The sequence below is a fragment of the Colletotrichum orchidophilum genome, assembly GCF_001831195.1.
Source record: "Colletotrichum orchidophilum strain IMI 309357 chromosome Unknown Scaffold_113.1, whole genome shotgun sequence".
Taxonomy (NCBI): Eukaryota; Fungi; Ascomycota; class Sordariomycetes; order Glomerellales; family Glomerellaceae; genus Colletotrichum; species Colletotrichum orchidophilum.
The window spans coordinates 35,580-58,853 of record NW_019173069.1 but is presented as its reverse complement, the minus strand read 5'-3'; the positions used below and the strand labels follow the sequence as shown (position 1 = coordinate 58,853).

Here is a 23,274-nt window from a genome sequence, read left to right as displayed (position 1 = left end):
TGCATCACTTTGCGTTTAAGCCAGGACCGCGTCAAGGGAGGGCGCGCCTGCGATGCATGTGGCCTCTTCTGATCCAGCGGTTGCGACGGCATCCCAAGGTTTCGCAACACATTTCAAGATATAGCCATGCACGGTTGGCAATCTATTGCTGCCGTTTGCCTGCAAGGCAATGGATGGACACAAGAGGCAGGGACGCAATGCTGCCCGAGATGTCCAGTACATAGACTAGTCAAGAAACAAGGAAGCAACGCAGGCTTGCTTTCCCAAACTATGGTTCTCTGCTCTGCAAATCAACATGTACCAAGGTACCACAGGAAAGCACGACACTTGAAATTCGCCGTCCTCGTTAGCACTAATACCCAGGTCTTCTCGATACCTTACATACTTTACCTCAATAAGAGGCATTCCCTTCGACCGAGCGATCAAAGACCCTCAATATGTCCAGCAACAGGGCTGAAAGACTGCTAAGCACGGATCACCTAGGTGGAAGAGTGCTGCCCTGGCTGTTGAATCTCGGAAGTTTGCAATTACCCCGGACCCCTCAAGTTCGGGTCCTGAGGTACATCATGTGACCGCCCATGGACTGGGGTTCACAGTCTGGCATGCCATTGGCCAAGGTGCTCCAGATCTTAGAGGATTAGCGCCATTCTCGCCGGAACCAGCCACTCACAGGCCTAGTTGTCTCGGGCTCGCAGCGGCACGATCCCCATTCTCAGTGGAGAGCCCCCAGAGGCGTGAGCCTGTCTGCCCGCAGCTTTCCCCAAGCTATCCACCGCTTCGGGTGCTGGGTGCCTCGGAACTCCCCTGCCCGCCGGCATTCACATGTCGTAATGCGATCACGAGCCAGCGTCTCGTCCCCAAGCTCGCCGCTTCTCCAATAACAAACGACTCAGCCTGCTAATGCGACCACGTGCTTGGTTTGAGCCTTTTCGAACTTCCACCGTCTTTTCACACGCAAGGCCAGAGGAGTCTGTCAGCAGTCCCGAGACAGAACATTATTCGCGGCGCACAATCCAGCACTGCTCAGCTCGCTCCTTTCATTCAATCCCGCCCTGTGATGGCTGCGCATCTGCAGTAGCATCCTACCCTTGGCGAGCCTGCGCGACTCGACCCCAAAGTCGCAAGCCGTGAACGATAATCATCACTTTCTACTGCCGTTGCAATGGCAGAACAATCGACTCTTCGCCAGTCGGCCGCTGAGGAGGCTCTAGCCGCCTTCTTCGAGAAGTATTCGACTCTGATCCGCAACCGCCTCCGAAACACTTCCCGGACAACCCGCCTGCTCGGAACACTTGCCCTCGCCGCATCCATAGTCCTCAGCGCCGCTGGAGGCAGACGTTGGTGGAGACAACGGCGCGAGGAGAAGGAACAAGGCCGCAAACTTGTCCGTACGAATTCGTGGCTACACAACAAGGATGGTTCACGTACGATATACGTCCCGTACAAGGACGGCACCTCCAAGGTTGTCATTCAGACGACGAAGCCGCTGACTTTCGAGGCCCATCGCCGGCTATTCCTCAATCCTCCGCGCGTATCTGGCCTTGGCGACGGCACCGTTCCCTCAGCGCAGACGAAGCCGGGGCTGAACCTGGCATTCCTACATCAATTCCTCAGTTTGATGAGTATCATGATTCCGAGATGGTCAAGTAAAGAAGCGGGCCTGCTCTTGAGCCACAGCGTATTCCTGATGCTTCGCACCTACCTATCCCTCGTCGTCGCTCGGCTAGACGGTGAGATTGTGCGGGATCTTGTCGCTGGACAAGGGAAGGCCTTCCTCTGGGGATTGGTGAAGGTTAGTTGTGTTCCTAAACTTTCAGTTATCAACCATCAGTTCTTGCTAATCAGATTGACAGTGGTGTGGTCTCGGCGGCTTCGCATCGTACACGAATGCGATGATCAAGTTCCTCGAATCCAAGGTTTCCATCGCCTTCAGAACCCGCCTCACTCGGTACATCCACGATCTATACCTCAACAATAACCTCAACTACTATAAACTTTCCAACCTGGATGGGGGCGTCGGCCAGGGCGCGGACCAGTTCATCACGCAAGATCTGACACTATTCTGCGCTGCCGCCGCGAATCTATACTCATCACTTGGCAAACCATTTGTGGATCTTTGCGTCTTCAACTACCAACTATTCCGATCTTTGGGTCCTTTGGCCCTCACAGGCCTGTTAAGCAACTATTTCCTCACAGCGAGCATTCTGCGCCGGCTTTCACCGCCATTCGGCAAACTCAAGGCAGTCGAGGGTCGCAAGGAGGGAGACTTTAGGGGTCTGCATGCTCGCCTGATCGCCAATGCCGAGGAGATTGCCTTTTACGGAGGTGCCGACATGGAGAAGACATTCCTCAACAAGGAATTCAAGTCTTTGAAGAATTGGATGGAGGGTATCTACATGCTCAAGATCCGATACAACATGCTCGAGGATTTCATCTTGAAGTACAGCTGGAGTGCTTACGGCTATCTTTTATCCTCGTTGCCAGTATTCCTCCCAGCATGGGGAGGTCTGGGCGGCGCTGCTGAGCTGGCCGAAAACGCCGCCAAGGGAAGTAGAGAGCGCGGTCGCATGAAGGAGTTCATTACGAACAAGCGTCTCATGCTTTCACTTGCAGATGCTGGCGGTAGGATGATGTACTCCATCAAGGACCTTTCTGAGCTTGCCGGCTACACCAGCCGAGTCTACACGCTGATATCGACACTGCATCGCGTCCACGCCGATGCGTATTTCTTGCGAGGGCAACAGAACGAACTTTACTCCCTCTCGGACGTCCAGGGAACAATTCAGAAGGGTTTCGACGGCGTACGATTTGAGAACGTGCCTGTTGTTGCTCCATCATTATGGCCCAACGGCGGCGAGGAGCTAATGGATTCCCTCTCAATGGTTGTTCGGAGAGGAGAGCACCTTCTGGTGAGTCGTTAGCCACCAGCAATGGGGAAATACATGGACTAACACGCTCAGATTTCTGGCCCCAATGGTGTAGGTAAGACATCTATTGCTCGCATTCTTGCAGGGCTTTGGCCAGTCTACCGAGGACTCGTTAGCCGACCGAAGGATATTGGTCAGGATGGCATCATGTTTTTGCCGCAACGACCCTATCTCAGCATCGGTACTTTACGCGACCAGGTTATCTACCCTGACGGCCATCACGACATGCGCGAGAAGAGGAAGTCTGAGGACGACCTGAAGCGTATCCTGGAGGATGCCCGTCTTGGCTACCTTCCCGATCGTGAAGGTGGCTGGGACACCCGCAAGGAATGGAAGGATGTTCTCAGTGGTGGGGAGAAACAGCGCATGGGTTTCGCCCGCGTGCTGTATCATGAGCCTCAGTTCGCCATCCTTGACGAAGGCACCAGCGCCGTGTCCCAAGATGTCGAGGGCTTGCTCTACGAGGTGTGTAAGGAGAAGGGAATCAGTAAGTTGAAAAATCATCTTGGACCTTGCATATTTCCTGATATTTTATAGCCCTCATCACTATCTCTACACGCGCCTCGCTCAAAAAGTATCATACGTACAACCTCATTCTCGGAGGCGGAGAACGTGGTGATGAGTGGGAGTTTGAGAGAATCGGAACAGAGCATGAGAAGATGCAGGTTGAGAAGGAGCTGCAGGATCTCCGTGAACGCCTTGAACAGGTCGAGACGTGGAAGGCAAGACGCCAGGAAATCGAGGAAGAGCTCTCGAGGGTGTGGGTCGCCGGCGGTGACGACTTGGATCCTCCTTCGTATGCCGAGAGTGAGAGCGACTCATCCAAGGGTAAGGGCAAGGAGACGGCATCGATGTCATCAACGCAGGAGATTTTGGGCGATGCTTGAAGTGGAAGGATTGGTCGGCACTGCCTTTTACGACTACAGGATATACGGAGTATTTTGACATGTGGGACGGAAGAATGATTTGCGTCATGTTCAACAAGAATAACAGCCACCATACCAGTAGTCTGTGTATAGAACCTGCGATGTTAGTGGCTTCAGGATCGATCCAAATTTTTTGCACATATTCGTCATTCAACGGTGGTTCTCATTTCTGTGCAACCTGCTCATCTGCACACGACGCAGATCGCCATTTTGGTTCTTGTCTTTTTGAGTCTTGTTATCAGCCCCCCATGGCCCGAATGCGGACCCCCAAGGCGGACGCATCTAATTCTTGCCATCCACATCACTGTGTAATACTCCTCACCCGACCCCACGCTGACAGATAAACGTCCTACGAGATTTGGCTCTGGTCCGATGTGCTAGTTCATCCCCCCCGGCAACTAGGCTAAGATTCGGGGGCTTGGCACCGTCTGGCGGTTCCTGTAAGTTTCCTTGTCTACTACCATGGCTTCAAGTGGTTAGCAGTGTCTTAGTCTCGTGACTTCGACCAATGATGGCTCGACCAGATTGACGCTATCTTCCAGACTATTTGCTGGGCCGCCGCAAGCTGGAGTTCTAGGCGACATTTTCGACGTCGACGAGTCCTTGAGTCTCTTTCACCCTGTTGTTCACTCAAGCCGTCCCATCAACCGTGAATGTGTGTGTCTGCAGCTTCCCTGACCCGGCGACCTCCCGTTTTTCCTAGTACCTCCTAGCGTCGGACTGTCGACGAGAAAACCGACAAACCCGGGTGGCCACCGTAGCTGACATGCCGTCAAAGTCTACCCGATCTAGTACCCCTGTTACATCGCGCCCGCGATCCCTGCTCGGAACGAAGCCGTTCCTGTTGTCGATCACAGAGCAGAAACCCTGACGAACGCAGTCGGACTGCAAATGCTTCCAGAATGGCGAGTTGCCATGACCCAGCTGAAATGCAAGCACATGGGATTGCCACGCATCGTGCGCCATAATCTTCCCACACGCCGTGTGCCCAGCCTTCGGATATGCCATGCGACGAGAGAGGAACCCTCTCGGGGGAATCTAGACGAAGTCGTTCATCGCCCGGACCCAAGGAGTGGCTTCCACTGCGGCAAAAGTTTGACTGCCCATTCTTGTTAAGTCAAGCTTCTCGAGGCACAAAATCTCAAACTCGGCATCCTTTGCTCTCTTTCCCTTCTTTCCCCACCAGTCCTTTGTCTGCCGGAACCCGGTTCATGGTTGTTGACCATCACCCCGTAAACCATCCGACATCCTTTGTTCCTGGGACGTTAGCTGAATCGCCAGCCTGAGAAAAACAAACGAGGGCTACTGCCACGCGGTGTTCTCGATAGCCGACTTTTCCGGCATGCTGAAGCCTTATATGAAGCCGAATGTCTGAGATCGTTGAACGGGCACCACGGTTTTGGACCTCAACGCCACTGTCTTGCGAACCCAGATTCTTGGTCCAGTCAGTCGCACACGTCTTGACATATTACCACCTCGATTTTTGAATTGGGGGTAGTCTTGAGTCCGTGTACTCCCATTCGATCTTAGTATCGCGACTCGAATCACTCACTACGCTCGCTTTACGTATTTGAGATTTGACGCCATCTGCGCTCGACAACGGCAACACAGTAGAGACCGAAAGTGACGACAATCCAATCACTCCGTTGCTAGACATCCGGCTCGGCTAGTTGAGAGCAATCTTGTCTCGATCATCAATCTCATTTCAGGAGAGAGGCTATTGCACATTGCGACCAATAGTACATCCTCGCTGTATCATCTACCTAGACTTGACGACACCATGCCCAAATCACCCTTCTCACCGGGCTCAAGCCGTACTGCATACTCATCCGTTGGCCGTATGCCCGTCATCGCGGAAGACGACTCACTCCCGGGCGTCACACATCCAAAAATCGCCGCCCTCCCTCCTCCACCGCCATGCCGTAGCACGAAGCCGAAATACTACGGCCGCTCGCCAGTACCACGGGCTATCAACTCGCACCCGTCCTACCCTCCCCCGGCCTACTCTCGCAGCTCGTCTCGCGACAGCACCCTTAGTACTCTGAGCACACGCAGCCTCCTTAGCGCGGGCAGCAACGGCAGCCGTCCGAGCTCGGGTACGTCCACTCCCAGGAGCTCTCTCAAGGACAAGTCTCAGCTTCTTCCCATCACTACGCCTGTAGGGCCACCGTCGGTTGCGGAGAAGGCCAAGAAGGCGTCGTGGATCGCCCGCCGCGGCAACAGATACCGCATGCTGGTTGCCATTACCCTCGGCATTGGTCTGATTGTTGGCTTGTCGGCTGGACTTACCGTCGGAATGCGCAGACCGTATGTATACCACTCCCGTTTCTATCCCACTTACACCACCACTAACACTTGACAAGACCTCCTCCAGTAACTCCGACTACCACTAACACAACGGAACTCTTCCCCTCGGGCTCTTTCTCCTTCAATACGGCTCTGTTGGAGTCCAACACAGGATGCACCGCCAACCCATCGACGTGGCGTTGCTTCCCCTACCAAAACTACTCTCAATCCTCAAGCGGCTCTCTCGCATCCTTTTTCTGGACAATCACCCCGAAAAACTCATACACCTATCAAATCTCGTCCTCCTCCAACCCATTTGCTCCGCAATTCACCAACCAGACCATGGTGCTGCTCGAAGGAAACACCATCAACGAGCGCCTCGTCTTCAACTTCTCCCTCCCCAAGACCGTGGTCCCGTCCGAGGCTATCACCGACGACGGCCGCGCCGCGACTTGCACTTTCCCCGACACCGCGTTCCGCGCGACGGTCTGGACGAGACGCAACACCACCACGCCGCTCGGGACCATCGCTTCCGGCACGAACGCGACTACCTCTGACCCCAACGTCAAGTGGGCGCCCTGGCCTGGCCAGGTTGAGGTTGTGCAGGTCAAGAAGGGAGGGCCCGCGTGCCAGGACAAAGCAGGCAACGCCGTTACCGTCGCGGCGGGGCGTGATCAATGTAAGTGCCGGTATGCCAACTACGACTTGGAATCACAGCAGAAGACGAGGAGAGATTGGCAGGCGTGAGAAAAAATTGACAGTATTCTGATGGAAGTCTCTGGAGTTTTGGCGTTCAGGTTACAAGAACAGTGCAATGGATATAGTGCGTGGGGTTTTCGATGGCTCTGGGAGTTGGCGTGGCATCGGCATTATTACTTTAAAAGACTTTGGAAAAGATACCCCACATTGAAAAGATACAACGCTTTCCTGACACAGTTTATTTGAGCGTTCCGTAATTCGAAGAGAGAATGTGTGCCCTCATCTCAAGGTATTCGTCAAAATAACCAAGTATGGTATGAGGTGAGTCGTTACTGAGATGAATAATACGTTCAGCTTGCAAATCTTACCGTAGTTTCCCTTGCGATGATAGGTTTAGCCTTTTGGTCAGTGCTACTTCTTCCAGTCTCGCCAGTCCGATGAATAGTTTGTGAGTAAGGACAGCCGCAGATGTGCTTCTCGTACAACGTTGCGCGGTTTGTATTTACTTCTCACCTATGCAGGTTGTCTACCGTCAGACGCCGGTCCGAAACAAAGCCAAAACGCGCCAAAAACAGATAATCTAAGTCCAATATTACACCATCCATAAACTCCTTTTCATTACAAAGAACCAATATTTCTATATGCATCATTCCATATTACCGTCCTTCAATTGTGGGTATATATCCATCTAATAAAACGGGCTTAGCCGTTCTTGATCATCGCCCAGGACATGCGTCCCACGGCACTCCAGCTTCGTTACAACTTTTCACAAGCGGCGAGAAAGTTACAAACCCACATGACTGTAGTCATAGAACTCACTGCTTGTTTACCTCAAGCACCCTGGTCCATGGCATCAAACTGAAAACCATCAGCGCCGGCATTGTCAAAGTCGAAGAAGTTATTCATGTTCTGGGGCACCTCCTCTTGTTGCTGCTGTGAGAGGTGCTGATGCCGAGACTCCTGGTTGGGAGACTGAATCCCAAATTGAGGACGCTGTGCAGGATCAACCTCCGGATAGTAATGGTTTTGCTGTTGTTGCTGTTGGTGTTGCGGCTGCGGCTGCGGCTCCAGGGGGTAGAGGGACTGCAGAGGCTGGGGCTGGCTAGCTGGAGCATATTGTTCCTGTGCACGTTGGGAACCAGGCTGCGGATACATAGACTGCATGTTCTGAGGCGGAGGGGGATGGATGTTCAGAAGTGGCTGAGATGCAACCGGCCCAAACTCACCTGGCGGGTAATAACCGTTCCCCGGAATCATTCCCGCGCCCTGGTTCTCCCCATAAAACACTGGCAGATTGGACGGTGCTGCGGGATTCATCGCGGTGCTATTGTACTTGTTGTACGTGTTGCTATTGTTGAACTGCGCGACTGGCATCCGCGGCTGCCAGTTCGCCGGTGGTCCCTGGTATATTCTTGCGTCAAAGGGGGGAGGCGGATCGTCCCAGTTGAAGACGGCAGGACCAGCCGCACCAGACAGAGGTCTCTGCACCACACCGGAAGCTGGCATTCGGGGCGGAAAGCCCTGAACGTTAGGACTGTTATTGAATTTTGACCCGAGTCGATTGTTTACCTGCATAGAAGGGTGGTGGTTCGGTGGCTGGAAAGAGCTAAAAAGCAGCGGCTCACCCCTCGGTATATTCTGCCGGATGACGTTACCATTGCCGTCTACTACCTTACGCCGGGTTGCTTTCCTTTCAGCGTGATCTCCATCGTCACCTTCATCGTCTTCACGTTCACGCTTTGCCAACGGAGGTGGTTCATCACCAGGCGTCCGGTGATTGGAGAAGAACTCCCGTGACCACTCACTCAGAGCCTCGTCCGACTCCAGGTCGTCCCTGCCCAGCCGCGCACTGATAGTGCCCATTAGTTCTCTAAGAGAAGGACGATCAGAGGGGTTATGGGCCATACAGCGCTGTACCAGATCTTTGAGCTCGGGATCGACGTCGTTGAATCGTTCATTCTGCAGGGCGCCTCCATAGGTGTCAATCTCCCGCCCCCAAGCGTCCTTGTGTGTCATGCGAATGACAGGTGTGTGGAATGAGCAGAGGGTAGTAGCGCACCAAATCTATCAAGCGTGTTAGTCTCGGGTAGCATGGGAAGGTGGTCGATAGTGATCAACTTACAATAACGCCCACCTGATAGACATTTGTATGCATTCCGTAGTTGCCAGCAACCGGCGGCTTCGTCGCATCTTTAACCACGAACGGGTTGATGCCGTTGTCGTTGATGAAGTCATTCATGAGTTCCCAATCGCCAGTGAATTGTTCCTAGATAGCATGCGTTAGTGAACATCACTGGCAAGCATATGTTTTAAGACGGATAACTTACGGGTGCGTAGCAAGAGGGCTTCCCTTTGATACGACTCTTCCAGAAGAACTCCTTGCTAATAAGAGAGAGAGAGAGAAAGACGTCAGCTACGTTGAAATTATCCCAGTGGTTTGGGCGTCAACTTACTTAAAGTGTTCAGGGTCTGTCGCTTGCTCACTAAAGAACTCGACCATCCCGAAATCGGCAATCTGCACAACGTCAGCATACACTATAAGAAGGAATAAGGAGCCATAAATACCTTGAAGGTGGGCATGTTGCCGTAAGCCATACTTCTATTCGCCAAAAAGACTGCGATGGTTAGTTCTCTACAATCAGAAGTCGTGGGTCCGAAAGACTTACCGTTTTTGGGGTCAAGATCAAAATGGACGGTTTCTTGTAGTTCGAAGTTTGGGTCGTCGGGAAACTGCTCATCAATGGGGTTGTTAATATCCCAATCTGGATGCGATTCTTGGTAATGTTCTCTGAGAGGATAGCCCATGCCAACTAGACCGGAAATAACTATGAAGACGGCATTAGCAACACAATCCAAAATTCATGGCGCAGAACGGATTCAAGACTTACGGTTCTGTAAGAGCATCCAGATCGCTCTCTGAGGCCAACGCTGTCCGAGACGGCTAGACTTGCCGAGCCATATGCTCAAGTCACCCCTGTTCGCGTGCTCAACGATGACAAAGTTGCGAACGGGCTGGTTTTGAAAGTTCTTGAGGCTCCAATTCTTGTCTTGATTCTCTGGGTTGGGCACTCTGGCTCCCTTTGGGCGTTCCGGCCGGCCTTGCTGCCACGCGGCAAAGTCAGCAGCCCTTTGTGTTTTGATCTCGTGGGAGATATCCAATATTTGCAGAATATGCTTTGCCCCTTTGAATTTCTACTACATGTCAGAGAAAGGTTCTTGAATTTGAGTCACAGTGGGGAAGTTCTTACCCAGAGTGCCTTCTCCTCCCGTGCCAATGTCGCACGGTCATTGTGTCGATACTTTTCCACTTTGATCACGCAGTCAGTCTTGAACTTGTTGACGGGATTTGTATGGGAGATGTAAGCCGCTATTCCATAGCCCCCTGCTCCCAGGACTTTTTGCAGGCGTATGTTGTAGCCTTTTGGGTTCTTTTGGCCCCCGTACTTTGCCTGGGCATCATCAACAGCGGACGAGTCAAAGTAGCGGGAAGCGAACTTGTGCGTTGGTCCTTGCACGTGCTGGGCTGCCCTGCCGAAGGGGTGAGGGAGGACAAGACCATCCTCGTCGTATTGTGGGAATTGCTCACCCCTCACGTTAGCCATCTTTGCCGTGATTGCATTCACCAATTTTCGCCTACGGTTCTTCTTTTCTTCTTCGGATTCTTGAATCGAACCCGGCTGGGGTTCTTCTGCAGTTTGGGGCGCATATTTGTTCACGACCATCTGAGTCTGGTCGATTATTCTGGGATTCTGAGACATGACGATGATTCTTGAACAGCTGGAATTTCGCGAGTACACTCACCCGATGTGCTTCGATGTATTTAAATAGAATGTGCGGCTGAATGTACTGGTGTGTTTGATAAATACGACTGTGTTGGTAGCTTTTTTTGCAATAAGATGCTAGTGGCAGCCGACTGTATATGTGCTTTTTCCTCAATAGTTCTTCTTGATTCGTTCAAGAAAGGACTCTGGTGTGCATGAAATGCAAGAAGATTATTATAATGGCTATTACAATGGCTATGTTCGAGAACAAAGTGTAGCACATATCCGCGAGACTGCAGCTTTGGGGTCGCGAGATCTTTCAGAGTCAATGCATCATTGTGCCTTGTCACTTGATATAGCAGCGTTTGAAAGGTTTCGGATTATTGTGTTCTCTCAGCTGCCTTCAAAGTATTGATAGAGTGAACAAGAACGCTTTGCCGGCCCTCTCAGTCGAGAAAACATCTTGGACGCAGACACTCACTCGAGGCTATGGCACAAAGACCATTGTGCAGGCCGTAATTATCCTCGTCATAGGATTGAAAAAGGGTTGTACGAGCAGAGCTCAATCCAAAAGAAGCAGGCTTTGAGGTATTCTGTTTCATCACTACTCGAGCGCAATGGCAACTCGGCAAGAGTCGACAAGAGAGTGGCGGGATGAGGCTCAGATTCATCTTGTGACGGGCTCCACCCGGATGAAGTACGAAGCTACTTTAAGCGGGTCCCATGTCCGAAATGGCCCCACGCACCCGCCCACGTGGATACAGGTTGCTTCGGCAAATGGGCCGACGATGCATTGAAGGAGGCGACGGGATGTGCGACATTCCGCGTGAAGATTCGGATCGCGTCTGGTGTATCCGTAGTGTTATCTGACATCAGCGACCGTGCAAACCAGAGATTTGGCACCTGGGTGGCGTCCAAGAAGAAATGTGATTGGCGTGGCTAGCATTGAGATAGCGACGGCTCATTGTTGGTAGTGTATATTATTCGGGACTTGGGAGCAGGGCGGCGTTGTCTGTGCCGGTCTGTGGGTGAAGTTCTGCGGACAGAAGTCCAGCATGGAAGTCGTTGACGATGGAAGAAAGAGGCCAATTAGCCGCGCCAGACAGCATTCAGGCTAAATGCAAAGAAAACGGGTCTCGGCGAAATCGACTCTCCACAATAGCACCTCCTGTGGGCCCTTGGGGCCAGACCAGGAACAAGCCGATACTAGGTAGACCTACGCTTGCGACGGAAATCAGGAAGGAAGAGGAAAAAACAAAAGTAATTTACCTTTTTTTTGTGGTTCAAGAGACATCTGGAGGGGCGAATTTCACGTACGAAAAGTCTGTCAGAATTCGATGCTGTACTAAAATGCCTACTTCGTACCCCGTACCCCAGGCCAACTTCCGCAAGGCCCTGGGTGAAATGGAGGCACAGCATCAGCTGGTCGCGGTTCCTAGAAGGGGAGCCAGTGGCAGAGCAGGAAAGCCGCCCTGGCCCAACCCATCACCCAGACGGCCAGAGGATGGCTGCTGCGAACGTTGGCTTCCATCCCGCCAAACTTTGCAAGTGTAACCCTGACCTGACCTTGACAGCCAGCAGCGGGAAGCTTGAACTCTAATTTACCCCAAGTTGGTCGTCTCCTGGGTCGCTCCCAAGTGATTTAAACGCACAAATGGGCGCGGGTCGTTCTGTAGCACCGGCTACCCCCATCTCCACATAGGGCCCGACCGGCTCATCCACGCCTCTGTCCGCCTCTTCCTGCCTGTAATATTACCCGGTCACTACCTCCGTACTCTATGGATATCTCATGTCGTCCAATATCGACGTGTCACGGGCTCAGGAACGAGCAGCTCACTTTTTACACTATGGCGCCCCCTCCCCCTGGCTGGTTGGTTGGCTTTGGGGTTGGCGATCTGTGTGTCACTTTTATCCTATCGGTCCCTTTTCACCCCGCCAGCCTCTCATGCCCTAGATATCACCCCGAACCTGTACGGTGACGGCACCATGGGGTGTCTGAAAGCGAGCAGCCGGCCGGGGACAGGTGGAGGTTATCGACGTGTGCAGGCGAGAGCCTGGAAGTTGTAACTGGTCTATCTACCTTGGGATTCACCAAGCTTGCCTTCCCAGTCAGGCGAGTGCTCTACTTTGCGGCTTGCCTGGCAACCGTGCAACAGAGCACCTGACATATGATTATGATGAGGTGGTTATAAATACGTACATCGTCCCTCTTTCTACTCCCGGAGCGCTGGCCCTCTCCCCCTTTCCTCCTTCTCTCCTCTCGTCTCCCAAGTTCAGCCACGCTTCATTGATCTTGATACCCTCAAACTTATCCTCTTGCCGTCGTCCTACCTCAATTCCCCGAAGAACGACACCCACCCTTCATCATGGCCGTTCCCAACATCAAGCTGAACAGCGGCTTTGACATGCCACAAGTGGGCTTCGGTCTATGGAAGGTTGACAACGCCATTGCAGCCGACACTGTCTACGAGGCCATCAAGGCCGGCTACCGCCTGTTTGACGGCGCCTGCGGTAAGCGAACACTCCAAGCACATGCATACATGATGCTGCGTATGGCGAGAGCGCGAGCAGCAGTAATACCGCAGCGCAACGAAAATAGCGGCAATGGCAGAAATCATGCGATTCCAAAGAGTCAATTGGACAGGAACTACTTTCGAAAAACGCGTTGCGCGCTGCCATTGACGCTGGTGTTGGTGGTCTGCCTCTGCCTCATCTCTCCCCCTCCCAAATTCTTGGGAAGCCCTGAACTACCCCTCCTCAACCCCACCATGGATGACCGGTGCGAATTTCTGCAGAGCACCGACGTGGATTTTCCCCATGCGCTACAAGTTCACCCGGAAAGCTCTCCGCAGACACCCCTGCCACTTCATCCGGGATTCGCACCCCTCCCCTCGACCTCCCCTGTCCCTCGTTACTTACCCACTTACACTCGGGGCTACGCTCCCGCATTCCCCGAACTTCACATGGACAAATCAGGCACACATTGATTCGCCATGACAAGGCATACTGCCACACGAAAAACATGTCACTGACGTTGCAAACTCCCAGATTACGGCAATGAAGTCGAGTGTGGTCAGGGTGTTGCCCGTGCCATCAAGGAGGGCCTCGTTAAGCGTGAGGAGCTCTTCATTGTCTCCAAGCTCTGGAACACCTTCCACGATGGTGAGCGCGTAGAGCCCATCGTCAAGAAGCAGCTCGCCGACTGGGGCGTCGACTACTTCGACCTCTACCTCATCCACTTCCCCGTCGCCCTCGAGTACGTCGACCCCTCCGTCAGATACCCCCCTGGCTGGCACTACGATGGCAAGTCCGAGATCCGCCCCTCCAAGGCCTCAATTCAGGAGACCTGGACTGCCTTGGAGAGCCTCGTGGAGAACAAGCTCTCCAAGAGCATTGGGGTCTCCAACTTCCAGGGCCAGCTCCTCTACGATCTCCTTCGCTACGCCAAGATCCCTCCTGCTACTCTGCAGATCGAGCACCACCCCTACCTCGTCCAGCCAGATCTGATTAAGCTGGCTGCCAACGAGGGCATTGCCGTCACTGCCTACTCTTCATTCGGCCCTGCCTCCTTCAAAGAATTCAACATGGAGCACGCCACCGACTTCGTTCCCCTCTTCGAGGAACCCACCGTCACGGCCATTGCCAAGAAGCACAACAAGGAGCCTTCCCAGGTCCTTCTCCGCTGGGCTACCCAACGCGGTCTTGCCGTCATTCCCAAGACCAGCCGCAAGCATGTCCTCGCCCAGAACCTTTCCGTCACCGACTTCGACCTCGAGCAGTCCGAGATCGACAAGATCAGCTCCCTTGACAGGAAGACCCGCTTCAACCAGCCCGCAAACGTGAGTCCAACATATCCAGTCGCTTGTTTATGGAGACTGCCAGCTAATTTACATCAGTACTTCCCCACTGAGAAGCTTTGGATCTTTGGCTAAATGGACGCGTATGACTTGCCATCTATCTTGCCTGATTTATCGTACCTCAAAGCCACCAACACCCCCTATGAGAGCGGCTTTCCAGTAGTCCGCAACTGGCGGTGATTTGGGAGCTGTCCAAAATGTGTCAAACCACGTACAACGTGCGTCGATTGTACTTAGATACCCTCTCCCTCAGCAAGACTATGATCTGCCTCTAAAATACAACGAAAGTCATGATCAAGCCAGGTTATCAATCCCGATCGCCGCTGACATGCAGCGTTTCCGCGCCCAATTTCAGAATGCTCGCCCGCCCATGAACAATGCATCACATGGTAATATGCACCATGCTTCGCCAAACAACGCGGCCGTGTGCACCGAGAGGTATCTCGTGTAGTGAAGAGAGGCCCTTATATGTCCACTAATTTCTGCCTCGCATCCAGATCTCTAATTAAACGCCATTGTAACGCCACGCCAGCCCCGTAAGTCTCATGCTAGAATGCTGTGTCTGAACATCATGATGTCTTGACAAAGGCTATAACGATTTGTCAGCAAACGTTTCCGTGATATGGAGATTTATAAATGTACTCACTTGCGTCGATCTGGGATAGTTGGGGCAACGCCAGACGGACTTTGTTGCGATACACCGCGGGTCCCCTAAGTTGTAGCGGGTTACCCTCAAAGTACACCGTCGTCAGGTGCTCCTTGTCCCTTAGCTCCTTCTCGACCTCGTTGAAGTCGCCAATCTGATTGTAGCTGGCCCAGAGCTCCTCGAGGTTCTTGAGGGGTGCGAGACCTTTGATGCTCGCGACGGCGTTGTTGGAGATGTCGAGCACGCGCAGCTTCTCGTTCTTCTCGATGCCGGCGAGGAAGGTGAGAGCGTTGTGTGAGATGTAGAGCTCCTCAAGGCCGGGCACCTCGGCCAGGGGCGCCAGATCGCGGATGCGGTTCGACTGGATGCTAAGGAGGCGAAGGTTGGCGAGGCCGCCTAGCCCTGTGAGCTCGGTGATTTTGTTTTTCGCGACCCAAAGCTCCTCGAGGGCCTTGAGGGGGTCGAGGTTCTGGAGGACGCGGATGCGGTTGGAGCCGAGCTCGAGGGAGGTGAGGTTGTCGAGGCCCTCGAGGTTCTCGATGGTGGAAATTTTGTTGGCGACGAGGAAGAGCTCCTTGAGTTTGGTGAGGTGGTTTATGCGCTTGATGTGCTTGATCTTGTTGAAGCTAAGGTCGAGGGAGGTGAGGTTGACGAGGTCTTCAAGGCCACGGACGTGGGAAATGAGGTTGTCGTAAAAGTCGAGGTCCTCGAGGGTGGGCGCGAGGGCGGCGAGGCCATCGATGGACTGGATCGAGTTCTGGCGGAGGCAGAGGCGGACGACCTTGCGGAAGCGGTCGAGGCGGAGGGCAGGGATGGAGGAGACGCGGGCGTGGGAGACGATGAGCTCGTCTGTTTCTGGGTCTTCACCGTCGAGGAGATCTGTGGGAGGCGCATGTTAGTCATTATGGCTCCTTGTCTCGATATGTAGTTCAAAGGGACTGCGCGCCAGAGAAGGTGGAATAAACGGGGGGCTTGCCTTCGTCGGCGGGCAGTTCTTCACCCGGAAGGACGTTCTCGTCGTCTGATTCTGGGTCGGAGAGAACCTCGGGGTTGGCGAGGACGGCAGTCCGCTGGACCCTGAGCTTACCGTCCCATCCTTTGCTGTTCCTTAGCCCGGGGCTAGTCTGGCCATCCGTCCGCGGGGAGGCTCCAGCATCTTCCTCGGGGAGCTCGATGCGCGGGGAGTGCCTCGGTGATGACGGTTCTGTCGGCGTCGTAGGATCTACGGGACCGGGCATAGTGGGCGGGTGAGGCTGGGATTCTCGCGGTCTGGTGGCGGCGATTGGGGAGGTCGGTGGTTCTTATTTCTGCCGCGGCTCTGGGTTCGAAGTTGCGAATTTCACTAGCGGCGAGGGAAAAGAGCAATCGGGGAAAAAGACAATCGTTGAAGTCTGCGGTGAATTCTCGGCGGGGCGGTGTGGGAGGATCTGGTTAAGAAAGTGGGATGCTTGGAGGAGAAAATGGGCACAGAGAGAAGTCGGGTGAAATTGGAAAATGGAGGGGTTGTTTACTGAGGGATCAAAATCAAGATCCAGTGTCGCACATGCTGGGATATGGTGGGGGGGGAGAATGTGCGATTTCGCGGTGTAAGGCGAGGAGGTAATGTCAAACTAGAGGACGGCTGATTATTTATTTGTCAATCACGCCCGCTCTCTTGCAAACCTCACATGTGGATGCGGTTGCCCCGACTGCCTGGTGCTGGTGCTGGTGCTGGGCGGGGGTGGGTGGAAGGGGGAACAGCACACTTCCTCACACAGGCGGCAGCGGCACATGCCCCTGGGGAACACCTGCAATGAGGCAAGGTGAGAAGTGACGGGATGGCTGGGCGTGGATGGTCTTGTCGTATACGGTTATCCCCCCTCCCTTCCCTTTCGACCTTTCATGTGCGTAGGATTGGCGGGCTGGTTCCAGCAATCCATGGAGGGCCGTTTGGCGCTAGAGTATGACGTCCCAATGGACCAGGAAGCAGGAAGCAGCCTAGCAGTGAGGGCGGGGGCAGCAGGTCTTCTCCAGCACGGGGCTGGATGGACCGAGAGAGCGAGAATCATGCCGTGGAATGAGATGATGAGCCTCTTGGATGCAATGGAAATCGAAGCGGCAGATGGAGCAGCGCCAGACAGTCTTTAATGATTGCCTTACCACATGGATCGAGCCACCCCACGAGAAAGCCATTGTTGCTGGCTGCCAGCTTGGGGTCTGTCTGGTCTGGTGTTACAGAGTGGCCTTGTCTCTGAGCGTGTCTCTACCGCATCTTACACGGTACGCAGCAGGACACCAAACACCACCTCATGTCAATGGCGGAAGCCCACCTATTGTCTCTTCCTCCTCGGTCCTGTTACAGGGTCCAGAGACGTCCCCAATCGCGAGAAGGGAAGGAATCGCCGTTGCAATTGATAGACGAATGCGGACCGTCGGCCATTGGGCTGGAATCTTGGGACCTGCTATCCCTAGGGAGGTACATATGCTTAATAGTCCGTTTTCGTTTGCTGCCCACGCCGAATCCAAACGTTGCCCACGGAGGCCCTCTGGACGGAATAGGCCCGCCTGCATGCCGGCCACATCGAACCCAGTCGCGTTCGAACACGACCATATATGCGCGCCATGTCATGACCTGTCAATGAGGTGGTCACTTTAGAGTGCACGATACTTACCCCGACTGAACGTCTCCATTTCCCTTTTGCGCAAGCAGCCAGGAACCGACCCTCTCTCCCAAGTACCTGGCGCTTCTCTTTCAAGTAACCCGCTTCCCATGGTCTTCTTCCGCTACGTTAAACCCAACACCACAACATCTCGCCCCACGCCCGACACGCGCTTCCATGTCTCGCGAACGACTGTGATGCATGCTATCCGCGCCTCCTCGATTGGGCAGCTCCTACGTCGTTCCCGCCGTCTGCAAGCCCTTCCCATCACAGCACCATGGCGAGCCACGTCTCAGCGGGAGCCTCTGACGCCGCACCTCGGCCTCGCTCACAAGCGGCAATTCCAAGCTGAGGCGCTCTATCTGCCGCCGCTCGTCTTCACCGGCCTTCTGGTCGCCCTGTGGACGCAAAAGTGTCTCGCAATGATCGTCTTCCAGAACAAGATCGTATATATGCCCGGCCTGCCACCTAACGCGCGCAGGGAGCGCATCCAGGACTATGCGAAGCAGTGCTGGGGGGTGCAGTGGGAGGAGAAGAGGATCCGCGCCGCCGACGGGACGAATCTGGCCCTCTGCGTGGCCTCGACGACATCGACTGGTGGGAGGAAGACCACGTTGCTCGATGACACTCCATCGGTGCCGTCCATCTATATCCTCTACTTTCAGGGTCCGCCCCGTCCCCATACCCCGGCAGGCGCATAGAATTCATTCCCCTGTGTTGTCAGACATGAACAAAGACTCATTGCTTTGGGGAAAACAGGAAACGCCTCGTCCATTCCCCCACGGTTGCCAGACCTATCATGGGTATTGCGCTCATTGCAGCAGAGCAAACGGCCCGCGCGATACACAATGGTGTGTCTGAGCTACCGCGGGTACTGGACGTCGAGGGGTCGTCCCTCCGAGAAGGGCATCAACCTGGACGCGCAGGCGGCTCTGCACTGGATTGGGCGGATGCACAGCGAGCAAGACGTCTATGTGCACCACCAACCAACGACTCCGGAGGTCATACTCTGGGGTCAGAGCATCGGCGCTGGGGTCGCCACGAACCTCGCTGCGTGGGAGGCGTTCCCGCCCACGTTGCGGCTAAGGTCGCTGATCCTCGAGACACCTTTTACATCCGTCAAGGACATGCTGGCGACGCTGTACCCCCAGAAATGGGTGCCGTACCGTCACCTCTGGCCGTTCCTCCGAAATCACCTGGACAGCTGGACGAACCTAGCCGCGATCGCCGGGAACTGGTCCCGGTCGAGGGCCCACGAGAGGCCTCGTGTCACAATCGTAGAAGCTGGCAGGGACGAGCTAGTGCCGGCCGAGCACGGCGCGAAGCTGGTCCGGCGCTGTGAGGAGGTCGGGCTCGAGGTAGAGAAGAAGACGGTGCAGGGCGCGTTCCACAACGATGCCGTCATCAGGCTAGAGGGACGCAGAGCTGTCGTTGACTGCATTGAGCAGGTCGCTGCTAAAATCTAATGATATTAATGATGACATCAAGTGAGGTTTTTCTGAACTGCAAATTCACATGAAGGTGTCACGATGACTGTCACAATGCTGTAGTCTTGGTCATCCTGAAGTGGGTAAATTTAATTGGTGAATTGAAGGGTTTCATGGCTATGCCGAGGGAGCTGCCTCGGCGTTCGACTTCGGTTTGGATTTCGGACTGGGAAGCTAGGAATTACTCCCCGGCAAACCAGTGCAGGGTTTATTTATTGGTGAGATAGGTGATGGTCAGGGGCTGCTTAAATTGCCTTGCCTCTTTTTGCTGGAAACCGAGCCTGGTCGATGGTACCATCCATAACGGTCCAACGCCATGTGCGCCATCGCCAAAACCTCTCTCTCGATGTCGAGCTTTCACGATAAAGGGTGACAATGCTTTGCATTTCAAGGAGCTCATCCTGTCTCCGAATTGACACATTTTGCTACGAATAGATTCCTCTGATTTCCTTGATGAATCCTAGAATTTTACCGAACCTATTCGCCTCTTGTGTGAATGAAATGCAGCCAGATCGAATCTCCCTTCCTAACATTTCTTATTCCGGCGAAGTGACGGGCACAGAAGCTTGGACGCGGCCACGCCGCCTTACCGTGGACCAGTCCTTTCCAGGCAGCTTTCTTCTTGTGGAGTGTGAACCGTCGGAGCACTACCGCTGTATGCTCACCAGTCCGCAAACTCCCGGCTAGAGGTAACCTTTGCACCGTTGAGTCACTGCGGAGTGACCTCTCGACGGGAGCGAGAAATCATCCAACCCCCCCTGACATGAGCAGTGTGGCACCAAACCAACTGCACCAGCACAATCAGTGACAATTTATCCGTCCTCGGCTCCTTGCTGAGTTTTGGTAACCCCCTGCGGATGGGCTTGGACAAGTGCGGTTTTAGAACCGGGTTCGGCCTGGTTCCCAGTGCGTGCCAGTGCACGCCAGCTTTCCACACCCATGCCACCAAAAGCACTGCTGGAGGCAGCCAAGCAGCCGGCGCACACCCACTTCGCTTCAACGAAGTACCCTGTTGAAATGCACGTGATATCGCACCTCACAGGCGTGTGTGCCTCGGGCCCATAGTCGCGTCCCCTTGATCCCTCGACGCGTCCAATTAGGACGTTCTCACCACTTTTTTTTTATCAGTCCGCCCCCCCAGGCACACGAGTCTCATCCTGTTCAATGGAAGAGCTGCCCATGCAAGGCAATCACTGCAACGTACTTCACTTCAGGGGAGGGATCTCCGAGGGACCGTGCCAGGAATCAGGCTGTATATATAGAATCTGGCCGCCCATCCCCAATAGGATTTTCTTGAACTCTCTCCCTTCTTTACTCACGCATCTCGGGAACGGCGCCTTAGGTAGGTCAACCATTTTCCATCGGAAACAATCATTTCATCCAACCGTAGCATCGATAATCAATCACTCCGTTCACCCTCTTCTTTCCATCATTTGAGTTTTCCCCGACCACTTTCCTTGGGCATCCGAGGTCTGAAATCTGCTGTGTGCATTCGTTTTTTACTCCACAAATCATCCCGAACGGTCCCGACGCAACCTTAAAAATGTTCAGCAGACGCTTCGAGCCGCCGCAGGTCGTGAACAAGAGCTTCCCCAAAAGTCACAAGGCGTCCAAATCCAGCTCGTCATTTAGCAAATCCAGCGGCGTTTCGAAGCATCGCCATGAGTCCCGCCACAGCCGACGGCCCACGACCGCCACCACCACCACGAGCAATTCGACCGAAGATACCGCCATGAGCAAGTAAGTCTTCGAAAAGATTTCCCTACACCCTTCATCAAATCCATTTAAGTCGCATCCAGAAAGAAAAGGTGTGAAGACACTAACAGGACCACCCAAACACAGCAACCTCACCTCTGCAATCGTCACCCTCGTCGTTGGTACAGAGCAACGTCTCTTCGCCGCCCACGAAGATGTCCTCTGCGCATCACCCTTCTTCCAAAACGCCCTACGCTCGAACCTGTACAACAGTCCCGACGCCAGCTCCCCGTCATCAGCGCCGACGAAGCGCATCGCCCTCCCCGATGAGGAACCCGAGATCTTCTCGTCCGTACTCGAGTATCTCTATAAGGGCGACTACTACCCGCGCCTGGTGCATAACAAGCGCCGGAACTCGTGGGAGATTGAAGCTCTCAGCGCCGCCGATAACGGCAGAGGCGGCGGCGTCGAATCGACGGTCTACCACCACGGCGTCGACGGCGATTTGCTCAAGGACACGGTGATTTACTGCGCCGCGGAGAAGTACGGCCTCGAAGAATTAAAGAGGGTTTCGCTGAGGAAACAGGGCCTCCGTAAGTCTTTTTTGGTGTCTTCCGCTTCTTCACTTTTTTGCGCATTTTCTGACTTTTTGGTGTCCAGAGTCCGGCATCCAGTGCAGCACCATTCTGGCGTCGGCCCGGTACGCCTACGCAAATACCCCCGACAGCGACTCGAAGCTGCGGGCTCACTACCTCGCCCTCATCATCCGCAGCCGGAGCACCTTCAAGCGAAGCGGGACGATGCAGCTGGAGATGTACAACGGCGGCACCCCGCTCTTCTTTGACCTCTTTGTCGCACTCTGCAACCACGTCGACGACATCTCCACCGTGTAAGTAGCCCTCAAAAAGTGTCAAGCCACGCCTTCGGTGCTCATCGTTATATAGAAACTCTCCTCGCACGCCTCGTGCAGGTCGTCCCTTCTAAGGGGCATCGACTGCTGGATTACATTTGCATTTCCATTTCCTATCCATCGAATCACCCTCAACTCAGCCAAGGACGAACCAATACCCGGCTCATCATACTAATGACTTGACGTTCTCACGCAATCTTGTCCTCATTTTCTCGTCTATTCCTTTTTCAAGTTCGCCGCCGGTTGCTACTAAGCGGGGCTAAACTGAGCCTGTTCGATTTACAAAATCCGCAAAATACCATAAACATGAGGGCGTTTGGAACTCCCACTGGATAGGGATGACCGCGGCGTTTGAGGAAATATATTTTCATTATTTCTGTCGTCAGTTCTGCATTTATCTGCCATTTTTTCTTTCTAGCTCAGTCTTCTTGACTTCTCACGAGAAATCCTTGTACCTGTATTTTTTCTTATTGTGAGATTAACCGCGATGACGACTCTCCCAAAGAAGGAGGAGGATTCTGAGAGGCAATTTATTTGATGACTGGAGGACTTCTCCCGGAATGTCGCCCATGTAAAGACGACTGAGAAAACAAACACAACCTTTCTGGCTGTAGTAGAACGAAAAGAGACGGGGAAAATGCACAGGAAACGGGACAGATTGTGTCTTTCGCGAAGAGATCGGATCATTACTGTACAACTATTATTCTTCACACTCGCTTCCTATTTCTGAAATCTACAGGAGTTGCTGCCGTAATCTTTTGGCTTCTTTCTAAGAAGCCCTATAAAATGAAGCCATCCGCGTCGTTGGGACATTCCCGATATCCAACAGCGATGGTTATGGACTGCTTCTTGCCGACTCCGCTTCCTCCTCCTGATGATCTGAAAAAGGGCCAATATGTCAAAATTCTGTACCTACCGATGACTTCGGTCGAAAAAGTCCTACGTGCATAATCGTGAATGCCCAAGGCACCCGAGTTCACAGCCCGATCCAGGCGAACCATCCCTGCCGATCTCTACCTGACCCCGTTCGCCGCCCCGCGGTACAGTCTCCCGGTTCCTGGTCCGCCCGCCTAGCGCAGCGGCCGTGTTTGTCCGCTCCCCCTTGCCTGGCGTAGGCTGTGAGTCATATTGCTAACATCACCGAGGCTGACTCTTCGCAACACTATCACCAATTCACGCAATCCTCAGCCAGCTAACTCCACCTGCTGTGGGAACACACCTTCCATCCCCGGCCATTTTCTTCTTTCTCCTGACTGGACGCTACTGATGCAAGCACTTAGACTAGCTACCCCCCTGCTCTCAGGCTGTGATGCTGATGTTTCTTGGTGAGACCTTAGTCAAGGCCTATCCCGTGCCCGTGTTTTGTTTGGGTCACCATTGGAGGGAAATATCACGAAGGCTAGGACGGGAGAATGGATGCGGCAGAGGTATTTTTGGATTG

General features: G+C 53.8%; 7 protein-coding genes across 7 annotated transcripts; 5 read left to right on the top strand and 2 right to left on the bottom strand.

Moving 5' to 3' along the window:
* Positions 1-1,162: 1,162 nt before the first annotated feature.
* Positions 1,163-3,814, top strand: CORC01_10960 (ABC transporter transmembrane region 2; the record flags this gene model as incomplete). Its single annotated transcript, XM_022622587.1, has 4 exons — positions 1,163-1,792; positions 1,854-2,909; positions 2,961-3,414; positions 3,465-3,814. 4 exons carry the CDS (start codon positions 1,163-1,165, stop codon positions 3,812-3,814), a joined length of 2,490 nt encoding a protein of 829 aa, XP_022470897.1.
* Positions 3,815-5,633: 1,819 nt separating this feature from the next.
* On the top strand, positions 5,634-6,886 carry CORC01_10959 (tat pathway signal sequence; the record flags this gene model as incomplete). The annotated part of the gene is made up of 2 exons (XM_022622586.1): positions 5,634-6,160; positions 6,217-6,886. 2 exons carry the CDS (start codon positions 5,634-5,636, stop codon positions 6,884-6,886), a joined length of 1,197 nt encoding a protein of 398 aa, XP_022470896.1.
* A 783-nt stretch (positions 6,887-7,669) lies between these two features.
* Positions 7,670-10,596, bottom strand: CORC01_10958 (uncharacterized protein; the record flags this gene model as incomplete). The annotated part of the gene is made up of 8 exons (XM_022622585.1): positions 7,670-8,902; positions 8,961-9,104; positions 9,166-9,220; positions 9,292-9,353; positions 9,404-9,453; positions 9,505-9,663; positions 9,727-10,030; positions 10,087-10,596. 8 exons carry the CDS (start codon positions 10,594-10,596, stop codon positions 7,670-7,672), a joined length of 2,517 nt encoding a protein of 838 aa, XP_022470895.1.
* A 2,369-nt stretch (positions 10,597-12,965) lies between these two features.
* Positions 12,966-14,531, top strand: CORC01_10957 (NAD(P)H-dependent D-xylose reductase xyl1; the record flags this gene model as incomplete). The annotated part of the gene is made up of 3 exons (XM_022622584.1): positions 12,966-13,110; positions 13,648-14,438; positions 14,496-14,531. The coding sequence occupies 3 exons, from the start codon at positions 12,966-12,968 to the stop codon at positions 14,529-14,531; spliced, it is 972 nt and encodes a 323-aa protein (XP_022470894.1).
* A 494-nt stretch (positions 14,532-15,025) lies between these two features.
* CORC01_10956 (protein phosphatase 1 regulatory subunit SDS22) lies at positions 15,026-16,340 on the bottom strand (the record flags this gene model as incomplete). The annotated part of the gene is made up of 3 exons (XM_022622583.1): positions 15,026-15,045; positions 15,103-15,981; positions 16,103-16,340. The coding sequence occupies 3 exons, from the start codon at positions 16,338-16,340 to the stop codon at positions 15,026-15,028; spliced, it is 1,137 nt and encodes a 378-aa protein (XP_022470893.1).
* Positions 16,341-17,851: 1,511 nt separating this feature from the next.
* On the top strand, positions 17,852-19,207 carry CORC01_10955 (uncharacterized protein; the record flags this gene model as incomplete). Its single annotated transcript, XM_022622582.1, has 2 exons — positions 17,852-18,407; positions 18,501-19,207. 2 exons carry the CDS (start codon positions 17,852-17,854, stop codon positions 19,205-19,207), a joined length of 1,263 nt encoding a protein of 420 aa, XP_022470892.1.
* Positions 19,208-20,771: 1,564 nt separating this feature from the next.
* On the top strand, positions 20,772-21,907 carry CORC01_10954 (uncharacterized protein; the record flags this gene model as incomplete). The annotated part of the gene is made up of 4 exons (XM_022622581.1): positions 20,772-20,968; positions 21,071-21,516; positions 21,584-21,812; positions 21,868-21,907. 4 exons carry the CDS (start codon positions 20,772-20,774, stop codon positions 21,905-21,907), a joined length of 912 nt encoding a protein of 303 aa, XP_022470891.1.
* Positions 21,908-23,274: the final 1,367 nt, after the last annotated feature.